We start from the raw sequence: 17182 nt of genomic DNA, 5'->3' as shown, positions 1-17182 counted from the left end.
GGTGGTTACAGTGGATCTGCATGTTGGTTTCAGGGGCTGCACTCTTGTACTCTGTCCAGCGGAGACTGTGGGGACCTGGGCTGCTATCGGGCCTCTTTCCACTCCCCCCATATGGCAGAGGGAACGCCAGATGGAGCCAAAATGTTCTGCAATCAAAACAGTAGCCTCTACCCAGACAGAGACACTGGCATTTCTGCTGGGATAAACCTGTTCAATAGAAGATGACCGGGCTAAGCTACCTGACACTCGCTGTGGGTTGAGATGAAAATGGGGACAGTGGCTTAGCTGAGCCACTTCATGTATCTGCCCTCTGCTAAGCTGGACAGCGAAAGTAGTTGCTGAGGGTCAAATGGTGAGCACCTTTCTCCCTCAAGTTGTCCATTAAGTCACTGGAGTCCCTGGGGTAGGGCAAGGTGGCAAAGTGAGGCTCCTGAGCTTTGGTGTAGTTCATCTCATGTTTCCCTCAATGCCCAAAATGACTGTGCTGCTGGCAGGACCGTAGCCTCCTCCGATACTGCAAGCACTAGCACACGGAGTTATGCACCGGCTGATCTGTTTCCTTCTTCCTGTGGATGGGATCATGTACCCTTGTGTGTGCTACAAAGTATAGAAGGCTTAAAACAAAATCATCAGGAAAGCAAATGTGAGTTTGTTCTGTGTAGAAGTGAACAGTTTTCGTAACAAAATGAGATTTACACAGGGTCTGATGCGGTCAGGGCTGAGTAGTCCCGAGGAAGTTAAGGGCTGTGAACACGATGACTGAAGAGCTCTGAACCGCTCGCGCTCTTATTTGCAGTCAGAGAAAGGATGTTCCATAACCCATACCACTGTCTGCTGCTTGCATGTGTGGGAAGCTAAACACGGTTTTCCATGCAGCCCCCGTGAGAAGAACTGATGGGTTTGCAATGCACTGGGCACCGGTGTGGCGAACAGACCCTTCACGCGTTCTCACTCCTTTGTGGCAGGCAAGAATTTCACTTACATTATTGTTTCATTGGGGGAGACTTCAATTTTGATCCTAGAGCAACTCTTCAAACGGGGCAGTCGCCCTGCGTGGTATTTTGAAGGACAGCCCAGTTACTGGAGTGTAAATTAATAAAGCAGGTTGTTGGCATCTAAAGAGAAAGCTGATGTCCTTACTGTCTCTTCATCTGGTTCACCCTTGGGACTGTCACTTACGAGTGGTTCCCCAAAATTTCATCGAGGTTGATGTCTTTCATCCAGTCATCGTTACCAGGTTCTGTTTTCAGTAAAGAATCTATAAAGTCTGAGTCACTGTTGAGCGCAGGTCCTATACTGTCACCTTGTTGGTTCAGAAAGTCAAATGCTAGGTCATTACCATGGTCACTTCCTTGGTAAGCCCGAGAGTTTTGGTTGGTAGATGTGAAACTGGTTGATGGCAGAGATGACGGAGGTGTCATACTTGTTCCTGGCTGATTCAAGGTAGGCACATTCTGTCCTCTCAGCTGGTTAGGTCTTATGCTGAGACCTCGTAGTGAGCCAGCAGATTGTCCATTTAGAGTCTGGTGCATTTGGCTGGGAGGAGGCCTCATTTGGACTCCTGCTGTTAACTGATTGGGAGGTGCCAATGCACGCTGAGGAAAATGCTGGTTGCCTACGTTGCGTTGCAAAGACTGGCTAGGATATGAAGTGCCGGTGGGGAAACGAACCCCTGTGGGTTTCAGTGCATCCTGCTGCTTCACTGCAGCTTCTTGCGGGGCCCAGTTCTGAGCAGTGGCAGTAGCTGTGATCATCACGTTGGCCGGCCTTTGCGCAGGGATACCTGTGGCTCCATGGTTCAAGCTTGGCCTTACTTGCTGTGTGTTGACCACTGACCCCGTCCCAAAAGCCGCTACGTTGTTTCCCTGTGTCATGGCTTGCTGTCGAGACATCATGGCATTGTTCTGACTGGGCAGGACTTGATTTTGGTTTCTGTGTGGCTGCATTTGGTTCATTCCTGAATTCACGTTGTATGTGCTTGGTTGGTTGCAAGGAAGGTTCCCATAGCAGCCCATACTCCGAGCAGCAGGAACAGAAGGCATTCGGGTCCCAGCGGGGGTGGACATGAGGCTGGAGCTCTGGGGCATGATGCTCTGAGATGTAATTGGGTTGGATAAGGACATATTGTTGGAGCTCATACTCACAGCTGGTGAACCACCTGGAAAGAAGAAACCAAAAGTGTTAAAACAAACATAAGTGCATCAATGCATGGTGTCATTCAAATACCAACAGGTTAATAATCCAGTTTCCTAGCAGCAGAATTTCTTTAAGAAGATACTTTGCTATGAAAAGGACTTGCAGGAACTTGCTCAAGGCCTTAAAGATGCCTACCATCCAAAGGGTGATTTGGTCTAGATGAAGCTATTGGTGGTCTTTCCTTCCCTTGAGAGGACATCAGATAAACCAAAAATGGTGCTCATCGTAAGAGAAATATTGGAGCAGAGAAGGACAGACAGAACCACTGGGCAGAAGAGAAGAATTTTCTGCCTTCTTTTACAGAAGCAGTATGCACCTCGGACAGGACAAGGCCTGTCTAAGTGAGCAGTGGCAGAGGAGATCAAGAACTTTTCTTCCTTAAAGGGCATGGCTCCTCCTGGCTCCCTCTAGAGACAATGGGGAGTGACAGGCACCACCATCAGGCCCCTCTTCCACCTTTCTTAGACACCTACAGCAGTGGTATCTATCCCTTCTGTGGTGATAGCAGAAGCCAAGGCTGCATCTCACACATTTTCAGCACTCAGAGCCTCCCTGCCAGCCAGGTGCTGGGAGAGCAGCTCAGCTCAGCCTGTGACCTGCTTGTCCTCCCGCGTGGCAGCCGAGGAGACGTGAGGACATGGCTCGGTGCCGTACCTGGTAAGCGCCACCCATGTGCCCCTTCTAAGCTCTGTTCCCAACTGGGCTATGGCCATTTGCCCCTGCAGAAGCTGACTTGCCCATGAGGGAGCCACACGATACCTGATGTGCAGGCATTTGCTGCACATGAACATCACCTTTTATGCATCAGAAAACAGAAGTTATGAGTTGGCACAAATCTATCATTTGTGGCTAATTCTACCCAATGGAGGATTTTCCTGTACCTGACATCTGCCAATGAATTGCAAGAAGAGAGCTTTCTCTTCTATTCAGCCTCCAAACCTCGACACAAGCTCCCTTCTGTGGCAGATTTGCTACTACACAGTCTCTATTTTGAGGCCACAATAAGTCATTTAAGCAATGTAGGCTATTGCTTATGCTGTGCAAGGCTCTGAGAGGCTGGTTGGAGAAAACCAGAGTTTTTCTAAACACAGCCAGTGCAGATGGCTCTGCACAGAATCAGGTGCTCCACAGCTTAATTCCCTTTGCCAATGTTGCTTCCAGTACAAGCCCTACAAAAAGTGCAGCTAGGAGAAGTCAAGTTCAAGGCAAATGAAAGGAGATGTTTCTTCACAGAATGTGGGGGTCACCCAAGGAAATCTTTGCCACATAGCACAGTACAAGGTAAACTCTTGTACTACTTTGGGTGGTTCCTAAAGTGTGAGAAAAGCTGTGGAATGGGCTTGATACAAAGGTACCACCATATTTTGGGAATTCCCCGAGTGTCTTCCAGAGGAAGAAGAGAGGAACATACAGCCCTGGAGATTTGCTGTTTCATGAGTAGCAACTAGCAGCAACTGATGGACATGGGACACCGCTTTGGTTTGATCCTTCGTACATACAACGAAACCAGACTGAATTTGATTAACTTTGACTTTCTCATCAAATCTTACTATATTTTAGTCTGTGTGATTAATTTTATTAGTTGGTCCATTATCAATTCCTTCTTACTGCACAGGTTCTTGAAGACTGTGATCATGCCTGTACATCAGGCTCGGCGTGTGGCACCTGTTCCAGTCCTTCGGTCCTTCTAAGCCCTTTTCAGAACTCAGCAGTTTTCAACGTTTGATTTCAAGGCTATACATCACAGCTAGTCACAGTACACATCTCTTGCACACCTCCAACATGGATGCAAAGTGAACTTTTTTTTTTTTGTTCAGCATCATCTGTTTGTCCTTTTGGTTGCAATCACACAGCTTGTTTACAGTGATATCTGGAGATCTATCAGCCATTTCTTTATGTGCTATGTGAACTTGGTATCATTCTGGTTTCTTAACCAAAATAGGCAGTATGAAGTCAGATGCTTTAAAGGGCATTACCTGAACAACTATTACATTTTTCAATCAAAGTTGTCATTTCATTGGAAAAAAAAAATACCATGCTAATTTGAAAAGATTCTTTTACATCAGCCCATGTTGCCTGACATTAATTGTATTCCCTTCCTAAATTCTTTGTTGTTCAGGCTGTATCGGCTCCCCAGTATTTTTGCTGAGCCCTGCATCAGGTCACTAGGGCTGCAATTACCTGCTTACTTTTTTAATTTTTGTCATGGCATTAGCAGTCTTCCTGGAGTTTCAAGACTAAATAAAAAGTGATGTTAAGAATTTGGAGAATTGGAACCTCTGAGCCAGCTCTTTTAAAACTCTTGAAGACAAATCATGCACATACATATTTTAAAAGTCTATGCTGAGGAACAGCTGTTTAATATACTGTTCCTGTTGAAATTTCACTATAATGACATTCCCTCAGACTGGAATCGAAGAAAAAATTATCATATATTTCTGCCTTTTCTGCATTATTTTTATATATATGCTATTTCCATTTAGTAATAGATGCAAAGGATTCCTTTTTTTCCCGTAAGTATTTAAAAATAATCTCTTCCCAAAATCGTTATTAACTCCACCACTGGAGTTGCTTGTTCCAGTCCAAAGAAGCGTGGCCAGCAGGTCGAGGGAGGTGATTCTGTCCCTCTACTCCGCTCTGGTGAAACCCCACCTGCAGTACTGCTTCCAGCTCTGGAGCCCCCAACATAAGAAGGACATGGACCTGTTGGAGCAAGTCCAGAGGAGGCCATGAAGATGATCAGAGGGCTGGAGCACCTCTCCTATGAGGACAGGCTGAGGGACTTGGGGCTGTTCAGCCTGGAGAAGAGAAGGCTGCAGGGAGACCTCATAGTGGCCTTCCAGTACCTAAAGGGGGCTTATAGGAAAGATGGGGAGAAACTCTTCAGCAGGGTCTGTTATGATGGGAGAAGGGGTAATGGTTTTAAAACAGAAGGAGGTAGATTCCAACTTGACATAAGGAAATTTTTTTTTACATTGAGGGTGGTGGAACAGTAGCACAGGTTGCCCAGAGAGGTGGTGGATGCCCCATCCCTGGAAACATTCAAGGCCAGGTTGGATGGGGCTCTGAACAACCTGATCTGGTTGGAAATGTCCCTGGTCCTTGCCGGGGGGTTGGACTACATGGCCTTTAAAGGTCCCTTCCAACCCTAACCATTCTATGATTCTATGATTTTATAATATAAACATAGATACCTAAATTAAGAAGCTCACCTTATCCTAGAAGGCAGACTTTTCCACAAACTGGCTGTAAGCAGGAGGCACTTGTCTATAAGAATCTAATTGTCCTAACAATTACATTGTCCTAACTTAAGCACTTAAGTTCAGTCCCCAAGCTGGGCAGTCCCTGGGACAGGAGATGCTATGAAGATTCCACCTGCTTTTACTCCCACAGGAACAATCAGATTCTCCTCCATGTGCTCCCAGGGAGTCACCTAACTGAACTGAGCTCTGGAAATGAAGAGGAGAAAATGAGTGCTTAGCAGGCAACCTCACAATTGGTCCTGCCTTTGGCTTTGCTAGTGGGCTGTGCATTGCTCACTGCTTTTTGGAAATACTGTAACATCTTTTCGCAGGGGTGATGGAGATGGGAGCCCCGATTCTTTGCTCCCTTATGCCAGTACTAAAGAGGAGGAATAGCACAGAAATCCACAGCATTTCAAAAGACTTGGAACAGCCATGTAGAGAGAGCCGGTTCTCCCCCTCCAGCTGAACAACAAGTTTGTGGAGTCACTTCGCTTGCTGCTGGGATGGAGCCCCTCCTGGGGTGACCCTGCCCCAGGGCTGCCATTGCACCCCTCCTGCACTCTTTAAGGAGCACAAATAGTCGGGACATGGGCTGTACTCATTGTGCAAAAGATGAAGCTTCCTCTTTATTTCTGTTGCTATTTTTATCCTTTTATTTTTAACACAAATATTTTCCATTCTGATTTCTTCCAGATGGGAAGAAACGTCTTCCCCGGCAGCACTGTGCACAGCACCTGGGCACCCCAGGCTACAGCAATTTGGAAAAATGCCTTCACCGCCCCATTCACCTGCTCGTCTTGGGGCTTTCTTGCCGTGACCTGGCACTATGGGGAAAAGCACAGAGGAATAAATTGCTTAACCAAGTGTCTTCAAGCCCCAGTGTTATTTTACTTAACTTTTTGTCTCTTCTTTCCCGACCTGAGCAAAGCTATTCCCAGAAAAAGAGAGCAGGTTCCCTGCTGTTACTCCCTTATGCAAGAGTTTCCTAATCGCTCCATCTGGTAGCCTTGCTGTGAGCTCCTGGCATGGCCCTTTCTCCCAGGCTCGCCTGAAACGCTGCTCTCCTCCCCAGGCTCACTCAGCGGGGACCTGAGATTTGAATGGACAAGTGCTGCCAATCGCACATGTTTCAAGCCCAGGAGATGAGACTCGAAATACCACGAGATTGGCAGAGAGTCCATCAGATTAAGAACAAGAGGAGCCACATAACAATGGTGATCTACTTATTTTGGAGCCTTTCACAGATGTGGCTGCAGTCATTTCCATTTTCTCTCTTGGGCTAGAAATGAATTGTTTTTAAGTAAAAGCCAAGAATCTCAGTTAATCATTTGATTCCAAGAATGAGCCTTGAAACAAGACACCGAATCACAGGATTCCCCAGCAAACTGCCGGGGTTGCCAAAGCATTTGTTTTATGAGCACGGGAGGTACCAAGCCAGCAAATGGTTCCCTCTCTGCCGTGTGGCATTGCCATCACCATGGCATCAGTGATGCTTCTGCAAATTTACTGAAGGTGATAAACACTCAGGCCCCTTAGAAAGCAGCAGTTTCTAGACTACAGTGAGCTTATCACTGCTAGGACTTGTAAGCAAAGCCAAGGAGCGCATGAGCATTGCCTGAGCAGCCCAGCCTGGGCCATCAACACGTAGCTGGGCTGTTGGTGCCATGGCCAGCAGGTTGGGCAGAGGGGTCGCAAGTGAGCAAGCTGCACTTGGGAACTCATTAAAATCGTAATAGAAGCTGAAAAAAGTTTTGCTACAAAGGACAGCTAGGAACGAAAGACTAAAATCCCTGTCTGAATCTGCAGAGCCAACAGTTAGAAAAAAACAAAACCAAAACATCTTTTTTTTTCCTCAGTGTGTTGTATACAAAGATGTAAAGGATCCTTTTTATACTTAAACGCACAGATGCTTTGCAGTGTAAAGAACATCCTTCAATTCCATCTACTGCACTTCCCCCACCTCCTCTCTCTCCCCAGCACCTTTTCCTTACTCTGCCTTTGCTCTTAGAGCAGCCTCCAGCTAACCAAGGTGAACAGCCAAACAGGCAATCCTGTGCTCCCAAAACCAGACTCTCTAAGGAGGTGAGGGCACAAGAGCTGAAACGAAGGACAAGTCCTGAAGTGCTGAGGATTTTCTGCCTTGGGCAGTTCTGGCAGAAAGCAGGGGGTTTACTCTGCTGTTTGACTGATCTGTTGAAATGGTCCTTGTAGAGCAGCACTGAGGCCATGACCATGGCATATTAAACAGAGCAAAAGTTCAGACAGTAGCTCTGATTACCCATGATGGTGTCATATGAGGTACTTAAAAATCAGTATGATGGTCCTCATGCTGTACTTGAGCTGCCACTCAAAGGGAGGGATGGTTCTCTGTTCTGGTTTTGTTAGTGAGGGGGGGCCTAAGGTGGTAGCTTCTGCAGGAAACTGCTAGAAGTTGCTCCCCTTTGTTCAGTGGACTCGGCCGGGCCTAGGGCGGACCCGCTGCTGGCCAAGGCCGAGACAATTGGTAGCAGAATGTCCCGTGATAACGCCTCTGCGATAACGTATTTAAGTAGGGGAAAACAGGAAAAAAAAAAGAGGAGAAGACGTGAAGCAGCTGAGCTGGGGGCAGAGAGGGGCAGGCGCAGGCCTCATGGGCCTTGCAGGCCTCACCCTCTGGCCTCCCGCCGGGCAGCCGACTGGGCCCAACTCGGCCCGGCCTGGCTGCAAGAAGTGGAGAGGAGATGAGAACCAACCTGATCGCCTTTTATGATCAAGTGACCCATCTGCTGGATGAGGGAAAGGCTGTTGATGTGGTCTACCTAGACTTCAGCAAAGCCTTTGACGCTGTCTCCCACGGTATTCTCCTGCAGAAGCTGGCAGCCCATGGCTTGGATGGGTACACTCTTGGCTGGGTAAGGAGCTGGCTGGAGGGCCGGGCTCAGAGAGTGGTGGTGAATGGAGTTAAATCCAGCTGGCTACCGGTCACAAGTGGTGTTCCCCAGGGGTCGGTGCTGGGGCCTGTCCTCTGCAATATCTTTATTGATGATCTGGATGAGGGCATTGAGTGCACCCTCAGTAAGTTCGCAGATGACACCAAATTGGCTGGGAGTGTGGATCTGCCTGGGGGCAGCGAGGCCCTACAGAGGGATCTGGACAGGCTGGAGAGCTGGGCTGAAGCCAATGGGATGAGGTTCAAGAAGACGAAATGCCGAGTCCTGCACTTCGGCCACAACAACCCCAGGCAGCGCTGTAGGCTTGGGGCAGAGTGGCTGGAGGACTGTGTGGAGGAAACGGACCTGGGGGTACTGATTGATGCTCGGCTGAGCATGAGCCGACAGTGTGCCCGGGTGGCCAAGAAGGCCAACGGCATCCTGGCTTGCATCAAAAACAGTGTTACTAGCAGGAACAGGGAGGTAATTGTCCCCCTGTACTCGGCACTGGTGAGGCCGCACCTCGAGTACTGTGTTCAGTTTTGGGCCCCTCACTGCGAGAAAGACATTGAGGCCCTGGAACGCGTTCAGAGGAGGGCTACGAAGCTGGTGAGGGGTCTGGAGCACAGGCCTTATGAGGAGCGGCTGAGGGAGCTGGGATTGTTCAGTCTGGAGAAGAGGAGGCTCAGGGGAGACCTTATAGCTCTCTATAACTTCCTGAAGGGAGGTTGTAGTGAGCTAGGGGTTGGCCTTTTCTCTCGTGTAGACAGTGATAGAACTAGAGGCAATGGTTTCAAGCTGCGCCAGGGGAGATTCAGGCTGGACATTAGGAAATATTACTTCTCAGAAAGGGTAGTCAGGCACTGGAATGCACTGCCCAAGGAGGTGGTGGAGTCACCGAGCATGGGGGTGTTCAAGAAACGTTTGGATGTTGTGTTGAGGGATATGATTTAGCTGAGAAGTATTGGTGATGGTTGGACTGGATGATCTTTTAGGTCTTTTCCAATCTTGATAATAATTCTGTGATTCTGTGATTCTGTGAGAAGTGAATAAGATGTAAAAAGGATCCTGAGAGGCGTCTGCCAGCCTGTTGTGAGGAACGGCTGCAGACGCCAAGGTCAGTGAAGAAGGAGGGGGAGGAGTAATTCGGCTCCTGGCCAAGATTCCTCTGCAACTCGTGGTGAAGACCATGGTGGAGCGGGTTGTCCCCCTGCAGCCCATGGAGGTCCACGAAGGAGCAGAGATCCACCTGCAGCCTGTGGAGGACCCCACGCCAGAGCAGGTGGAGGCCTGAAGGAGGCTGTGGCCCATGGAGGGCCCGCTGGGACAGCCGTTCTAGAGGGACTGCACCCCGTGGAAGAGATGACTCACGCCAGAGCAGTTTCACGAAGGACTGTGGCCCGTGGGAGGGACCCCACACTGGAGCAGAGGAGGAATGTGAGGAGTTCTTCCCCCGACAATGAAGTAGCAGCGTAAAACAACGCGTGATGAACTGACCGCGACCCCCATTCGCTTCCCCCCCGCCCCCGTGCCGCTCGGGAGGGGAAGGTAGTAGAGATAATGTTAAGCCCGGGAAGAGGGAGGGGTGGGGGGAGGTTATCTTGTTCCCTGTCTCATTCTCCTGCTAATTTTAGAAATGAATAGTTTTCCCCAAGTCAAGTCTGTTTTGCCCGTGACGGTAACTTTAAGGATTTCTCCCCGTCCTTATCTCAAACCTTGAGCTGTTTTTCTTATATCATCTCCTCCTATTCTCTCGGAGGGTGGGGGGAGTGAGAGAGAGACTGCGTAGTCTGGTCCCGATCGGGGCTGAACTACGACATTCTCATCTCAGTCTCTGAAGCAAGATGTACCACGTATGTGAAAGAAGCATCTGGATGGAGTGAGGGTGCATAGTCAAGAGGATTCTGTACCATGTATTTAGGTGCACATCTGTCCCAGGCAGTGCCAGTCTCTCGCAAGACCCCACCTGCAGTACTGCGTTCAGCTCTGGAGCCCCCAACATAAGAAGGACATGGACCTGTTATAGCGAGTCCAGAGGAGGCCAGGAAGATGGTCAGAGGGCTGGAGCACCTCTCCCATGAGGACAGGCTGAGAGAGTTGGGGCTGTTCAGCCTGGACAAGAGGAGGCTCCAGGGAGACCTGATAGCGGTCTTCCAGTACCTAAAGGGGGCTTATAGGAAAGATGGGGAGAAACTCTTTAGCAGGTCCTATTGCGATAAGATGAGGGGTAATGGTTTTAAAATAGAGGGAGGTAGATTCAGATTAGACATTAGGAAAAATTTTTTTACTTTGAGGGTGGTGGAACACTGGAACAGGTTGCCCAGAAAGGTGGTGGATGCCCCATCCCTGGAAACATTCAAGGCCAGGTTGGATGAGGCTCTGAGCAACCTGACCTAGTTGGAGATGTCCCTGGTCCTTGCAGGGGGGTTGGACTGAATGGCCTTTAAAGGTCCCTTCCAACTCTTAACTATTCTATGATTCCAGTGGAAGAAGTACCAGCCCCTCCTTCCCTATGTCTGAGAGATGCAGCATCAGCCTGGATGAATGAACCACCAGCTGGTTCTCCAGATTGTACATCAGCACTTCTCAGTGCTGGGGGACAGTGAGGTGAATACCACAGGAGAGCCAGAGCCTCCACCCACTGTCTCTGTGGTGATGTAAGTGGATATGCAAAAAATCAGGCCCCGGTCACCAGTGCATGCATGGCTCTCCTTGATGGTCTTCCATCTGGAAGGAAGGAACCAGTTTCATTTAGCCCATGGACACTTACCAGGATATTGGTTTGCTTGTTGAATGTTGACCACGTTCCTTCTTTGATCTTTATAATCTGGTGGTGGTCGTGTCAAGTGTCTATTCAGCTGGTCTTGTGGAGTTATTTTCTCCTAGAGGATCAGAGTAGAAATATATTCATTTGGTTTTCCTTATGCTTTCCTGGCTCTGTGTTTTGCCCACCTTTCTTTTCTCAGTATGTACAAAGCTGAAGTGTTCCTTCCTTTTACCCTGTCTGGTCCACAGGAGAGGCAGCTGTGAACCTGTACCATCACCCACTGAAGCCTGTATGGAAACCTTTCTGCTGGTTGTATTGTTTTTTGAGTCTGGCCTAACTTTCCCTAAAACCACTGAGAGTTTCTCAGACTCTGAGAACATTGGCCATCTCTGCACTGCAGTACAAAGTGTCTTCCGACCCCTGCACCATCTTGCTCACGATCCTTATCACACAGAGGGGCCTGATGGTTCCTCATGGCTCCCTCCCTGTCTGTGCAGCTGGGTTTGCTTTCAGAGAAAGCACAGAGACAGAGCAAACACCCAGATCTCACCCAAACACACAGCCAGGATGCAGCTGGGGAGCAAGGAGGGTCCAGACCTGCAAGGTAGACATCTGCCCCTTGGCTGTGTCAATGGTCATCAGCCCATTTCACCCATGCAGCCCTCTCAGCGTGCCCAGCTGGCAAAGAGGATTTCAGCTCGTCATCTCCATCTGCAGCCATGCCCATCCCTGACTCTCTCCTTCCTCCTACACTGGAGGAGATCCCACAAAAATCAGCAAAACCCATTGCTTTGTCTTGCCCCGTATGTCTCCTCACCAGGGATGCCAGCAGGACACATGGGTGGGGTTTAGCAAGGACAGTGCTGGGCTGGTTGGTTTTCATGCCACTCGCCATTGCCCTGTGCTTCTCCGTACAAGTACGTGGTGCTGTCTTTCCTCTTACACTGGGGGAAGGACAGCGGGGAAAGATTGCAGAAAAAAAAGGATTAGTAGGGGAGATTTTTTTTTTAATTTTGGGTCTGCAGGGACCATCTCTGGTGAAGGGAAGATAGAAATCCAAGTCCTTGAACTGAAATCTAACTGCCCTGTGTTTGTGAGGATCCGGAAAGCACAGGCACCAGAGTCAATGCCAAATCTCTCATCAGCATCAGTGTGACCTGATGCCTCCAGAGTGCTACCGCCTACCCATGAGCAATGACTCCTTGGGATATGTCACTCCATGGCAAGAAAATGTGGGTTGGACCACCTCAGTCAATGATAAGTCACTGCCCGTGGCCACGTGCCTCGCAGAGTCATGGTTACTGGGCAGCTGCTGGGCAGGCTTCACCCCGTCTCTGCAACGTGCCTGGGTTTTGTGCTCAGCTGCCAGAATGGCAAATGGGCTTGTCAGTGTGAAAGTCTGGGCCTGGCTGGTGGTGGAAGTCCATCAGAGTCATTTGGGGATCAGGATTCTGCCTGAGAAGAGCACACAAACGGACCTTCTCATGAAAAATCTGTTTGTTCTTCTGCCAGAAGCACTTTGAAACACTGGGAAAAGAGCCTTTCTTACGGTATTCAGGCACTTCCATAATGCACTCTGGGAGTGAGGGGTCTGATTAAGATTTATAAGGCTTATTTTAACCTACTGCCCGATCTGAACCTTTGTGAAGGTGAAAGACAAGCTATCTCCCAGGAATTCCTTGCAACACTTGTAAAAACTGTAGGCAGGCTTCGTGTGTATTTCAATGTACATGATACAAAAGCAAAGGTAAGCTGACTAAAAAAACACATTCAGTAGAGTGATTTTAACTTCTATTTATTTTTAGGAAGAGCTATTTGAGCAATTAGCTTTTTGTTCTGCTAGAAATTCTGACAGAAAACTGCAGTACATAGAGCTGATTTGAAACTTCAGTTTTCTCCTGCATAAATTAAAAATCAACAAATATTTCCCTTTTAGGACAAATGAAATCCTTAATTTCAAACTCAAGCTTTCTAATTGTATTTTTGGAATGGAAATACATTTGTAAATGAAAAGATATTCTCTATTAAAAATGGAATCATTTTTGTTTTGAAAACATTCCCACAAAAACATGAATGTTTTTCCACTTCTGTGTTGTTCTTTAATTACTGAATGGGTTTCACTAAATGTGCCACTATTTCTGAGTCTACATCTTTCTAGAGAAAAGAAAGTATTGCATTCAAAATGCATGAATGGGTCTGCTGAGAGATGCAGGTTGAGGTAAATGAGAAAGCACCCATGTTGCACCCATGCCAAGCTCAATTCCTCTTCTAGGACTTTGTGCTTTGGCAAGCAGGACTACCAAGGAATGGTGAATACGAGGATGTAGAGGGCACGTGTCACTGCTCTGAGCAGCTGGGACTCCCCTCCATTGCACTGGCCATGAAGCACCTTCAGCTGACTCAGTTCATGCAATATCAACAGCAAAGCCAGTTTAGTGGAACTGAACTAGTGGATTCTAGTACTTATCACTGCCAATAAGACCACAAATACCCCCATGCCTCATAAAATGACCAGAAACTCCCAACTAGTCTCTCACATACCAAGGGGGAGAGAAGAACTGGCTACAAAACTCTGGAAATGCAAAAGGAAAAACAGAGAAAGGAGGACTCATGTATGATCCCAGTCAAGCACACAAACTTGTGTTGAACACTAAAATCAATGTACCTGATCCTTGTTTACACACTTTATGCCATGCTGACTAGGTTGCAGAGCCTGGAGTCAACTTTCCTCTGTGGTCAAAGTAGCGTAGCAGTGCACCTTAGTTTATTGTGCAAAGAAAACCACTAACAATATTCATATGCCTCTAATTAAGCATGTGCTTAGACTGTTCTCATAATGAAACCGCAGTAGCTCAGATACTTGGGTTGTTTCATATAAACTGAAGAAGGTTTCAAAAGGGCGTAGCAAAGTGCTGAAAAATATGACGCACACTCCAGAAGGTCTAGGCATTGCCAAAATGACCTCGAAGTTTTGGGGGCTGTCTTCCCCCTGTCTGAGCTTTCTTTTCTATTGTTTCCATGATAATCTTTTCCATGTAAAATAAGAAATTAGAAAACTTACAGCTTCTGCCAACATCTGCTGCTGTAGAAGGAGTTGTTTTTGCTCCATCATTTGCCGTTGCAGAGCCTGTTTCTTTTCCATCAGTTGCTGATTCAACATTGATTGCTGGGATGAGTTCATGTAACCACTTCCAGTGTTTGGATTTGAGCAAGAACTGGAGTTTGGAGTGGGGCCAGCTCCCTGGCCTACCACAGAGTGTTGATCCTGAAACAGAAGAAATGGCTCGTGAAGGATGAAAATAATAACAAGCATCAAGAAAAGGAAATAATCCTTCTTATGCAATTAGCTCAAGTACAGGACACAGGCCACAGACTCTCAGGACGAGTGACCAGTACAAAGGCTTTGACAAAATAAGGAAGGGATTGAGTAACTTCATCGCTCATGGAAAACTCTGAAAATGTGCCAGGTGGTTCCAGTGGAAAACCTCAATGTTGTACCAGGAGCTTGGGAAACACTAACAGAAGTAACGCAGCCGTCCTGGGAATCTTTCAGGAACCTTGCATCAGGCCGTATGGCAGATTGTTTGACCACAAGGGAACAAACTCGGTGTCTGCTGGTTCCTACCATCTGGCGAGCAGCAGTGAGGAACTACAGACTCATTGCTAGAAGTGGCATCTATTCTTAGAAAATACAGAAGCGGTAAGTTGTTACTTCGCAGTGGGGTGAGTGGTGCCACTTTCATTCATCCTCTCACCTCCCTGACAAGAGCAATCTCTAAGAGACTGCTAATTGGCTCCCATTAGCGGCAGGATTAAATAGGCTTAGAGTCTATCAGCTTCCTTGGTAAAACAAATGTGTAACCGGACAGGACTTTGAAGAGGGCTTTAGGGTCTCCCTGGTCTTTGTGATGGATCTAGACCCTCTTCCTCTTCCTTGTGTGCAGCTTCATGAGGAAGGGATGGCAAAAATTCATCTCAGAAGGCAAACCATGGAGACTCAAACCATTCACATACAGGATGAGAATGAACATGGGATGACAATATGTTGCTCATTTTCTTTCACCCATGGTTTCCCTTGGCAGCAATATGTTTTCTGTCTACTTGCTCCACCAATGTTTGGTACTTAGACCTTTACCAGAACACAAACGTAGGAAATCATTTTCTCAGTCTGCGCACAAAAATACATTACCCTACAAAAATACTCAGCCTATGTTGGATCGCTTGATAGTCAGGTATCCCTTAGCTGCCCAGCTACAAAGGAAATAGGAGACACCGGAGAGGTCACAACAGTCATAAGAAACATCAGTTTTCTGACTCCACTTTGTTACAACTCACTGTAGGAACCAAACCACTTAATTCTGTAAAACGTAATATGCAGCAGCATATTTGCCCCACAACACAGGAATCCACAGCTGGACTCTGATGCCCCCTGTTATCAGCAGTTCTCTTGATACTGAGGTGTAGTCCCAAGGTCTGGTCTACTACCTACGTAAAGCTCTGCTCCATGGACATTGCCTCCCATGGCATCCCGGGAAATATGTACGGACCAACAGCAAAGCAAGGACTGGCCAGGGGTAGCCCATCCATGCCCTGAAGACCACAGAGCACTGATACTCATCACTTTGCAAACTCCAGGAAAGCTCATTTCTGCGCTTTAGCTTTTGCTAAAGCCTCCCCCCGACCCCCCCCGCCCAGTAACACGCACACACACACTACAAACGAATCCAACTTATCTTTCTGCCATCTGGCATGGAAGAAACACAATGAATGTTATGGGAATTTCTATTTTAAAATAATTCCGTGGCTTTTAGATGGGGCCACAGGAGTGTGTAGCTAGCTAGCTAAAGTATTTGATGTCCTGTTACTGAAATAAAAACCATTATTTTCTTCTGGAGCCACCTGCAGCCCCCAAGGCGGTGTTACAAACCCACCCTTCAAAATTTATTGGGCTCTTACACAATTATATCCCGCACACTTTCTTTCAGCTCCAGAAGGAATCCAGGATTGCTCAGCACTGCCACATTTTTCAGCCCTTATGTTAGCTGCAAGATAGAAAATACCTCCTCTCAACAGACCTGCTTGCCAAGTTGTTGCGCAAACTTTTTTGTCTTTCTTAAAATATTTTGAAAAGAAAAATATGTTACAATAAATTGGCTTTGACTTCTATATTCAAATGACAACTCTAGCTTGAACCCAGCCACATGTTACATCCATTAATAGAATTCATCTGTTGTGTTTTTCCCCAGATAATGCAGGCTCCCCCAAATGTGCTTTCACAGTCCTGCATGAAAAAAAGAACCAACAAAGCCCAACTTTTCCTTTCCTTCATACCCTGCCAGCCCATGTACACCATAGGGAGGGATTTTGTTTTCAGATAAACTGAGTAGTGTCCATTCACGATACCTATCAAAGAAAGCTCTTCTGTAACAGCCATTGGCACAAAACACCAGCTGCTTGGCAAACAGGCCCTGAGAAAACAGTATAAATCATCAACTTGGAGCCAGTTTGGGTTGGTTTTTTTTTGCATTTGGTCCTTTCTCTGCTGTTCATGAAATGTCAGCGTGAGCCTATGAATCTACGATGTGTTACTTCTCCTGCCTGCTGATCTTCCATCGGCAGCAATGTGATGGGAGCAGGAAGAACAGTTCCCCAGTAAATCAGGGAATTAGCTGCGTGGCAGTTTGACCCATCATGAACCAGCACTATTGAGCCTGACTCTCACTCTGCATTTGCATCATTGCAAATCAGGAGGCAGAAGGGCTACAGCGTTGCCAGGGATGTGGGGCTCTGCCCCTGTGCTTGGACAAAGCACGCTTTCCGACATCCCTGCCGAGGAAGGGCAGATTTGGATTGTAGCTACCCTGCTTTCATTGAATTGTCTCGTTCTGCTCCAAGCCTGGCTTTATTGCAGTAGCTTTACTACAGCTCCACACATCTAAAGCTACTGGTGACCTTTTGAATTTCATTCCTGCGTTCCCATGCCTGAGGTTTATGCACTTTAACTTTAGAAACCTCTGACTGAAGAAAGCCTGGAGCGGGACATGCTTGGCCTATTGCCCAGGGAC

At 47.5% G+C, this 17182-nt stretch overlaps 1 protein-coding gene across 1 annotated transcript in view; it reads right to left on the bottom strand.

Annotated features, from left to right (window-relative positions):
• Positions 1–531: 531 nt before the first annotated feature.
• The window catches only part of MAML2 (mastermind like transcriptional coactivator 2), a 218954-nt gene continuing 202303 nt past the window's right edge, over positions 532–17182 (bottom strand). The window contains exons 3-5 of the mRNA XM_086739606.1: positions 14179–14382; positions 11121–11232; positions 532–2158 (exon numbers count right to left, since the gene is read on the bottom strand). Coding sequence (XP_086595732.1) covers positions 1176–2158; positions 11121–11232; positions 14179–14382 — 1299 coding nt within the window. The 3' untranslated portion in view covers positions 532–1175. The remainder of the gene's footprint in view (positions 2159–11120; positions 11233–14178; positions 14383–17182) is intronic.

This window comes from Chlamydotis macqueenii, chromosome 1 (genome assembly GCF_036417535.1).
Source record: "Chlamydotis macqueenii isolate bChlMac1 chromosome 1, bChlMac1.mat, whole genome shotgun sequence".
Lineage (NCBI taxonomy): Eukaryota > Metazoa > Chordata > Aves > Otidiformes > Otididae > Chlamydotis > Chlamydotis macqueenii.
This window is presented reverse-complemented; position numbering and strand designations above follow the sequence as displayed.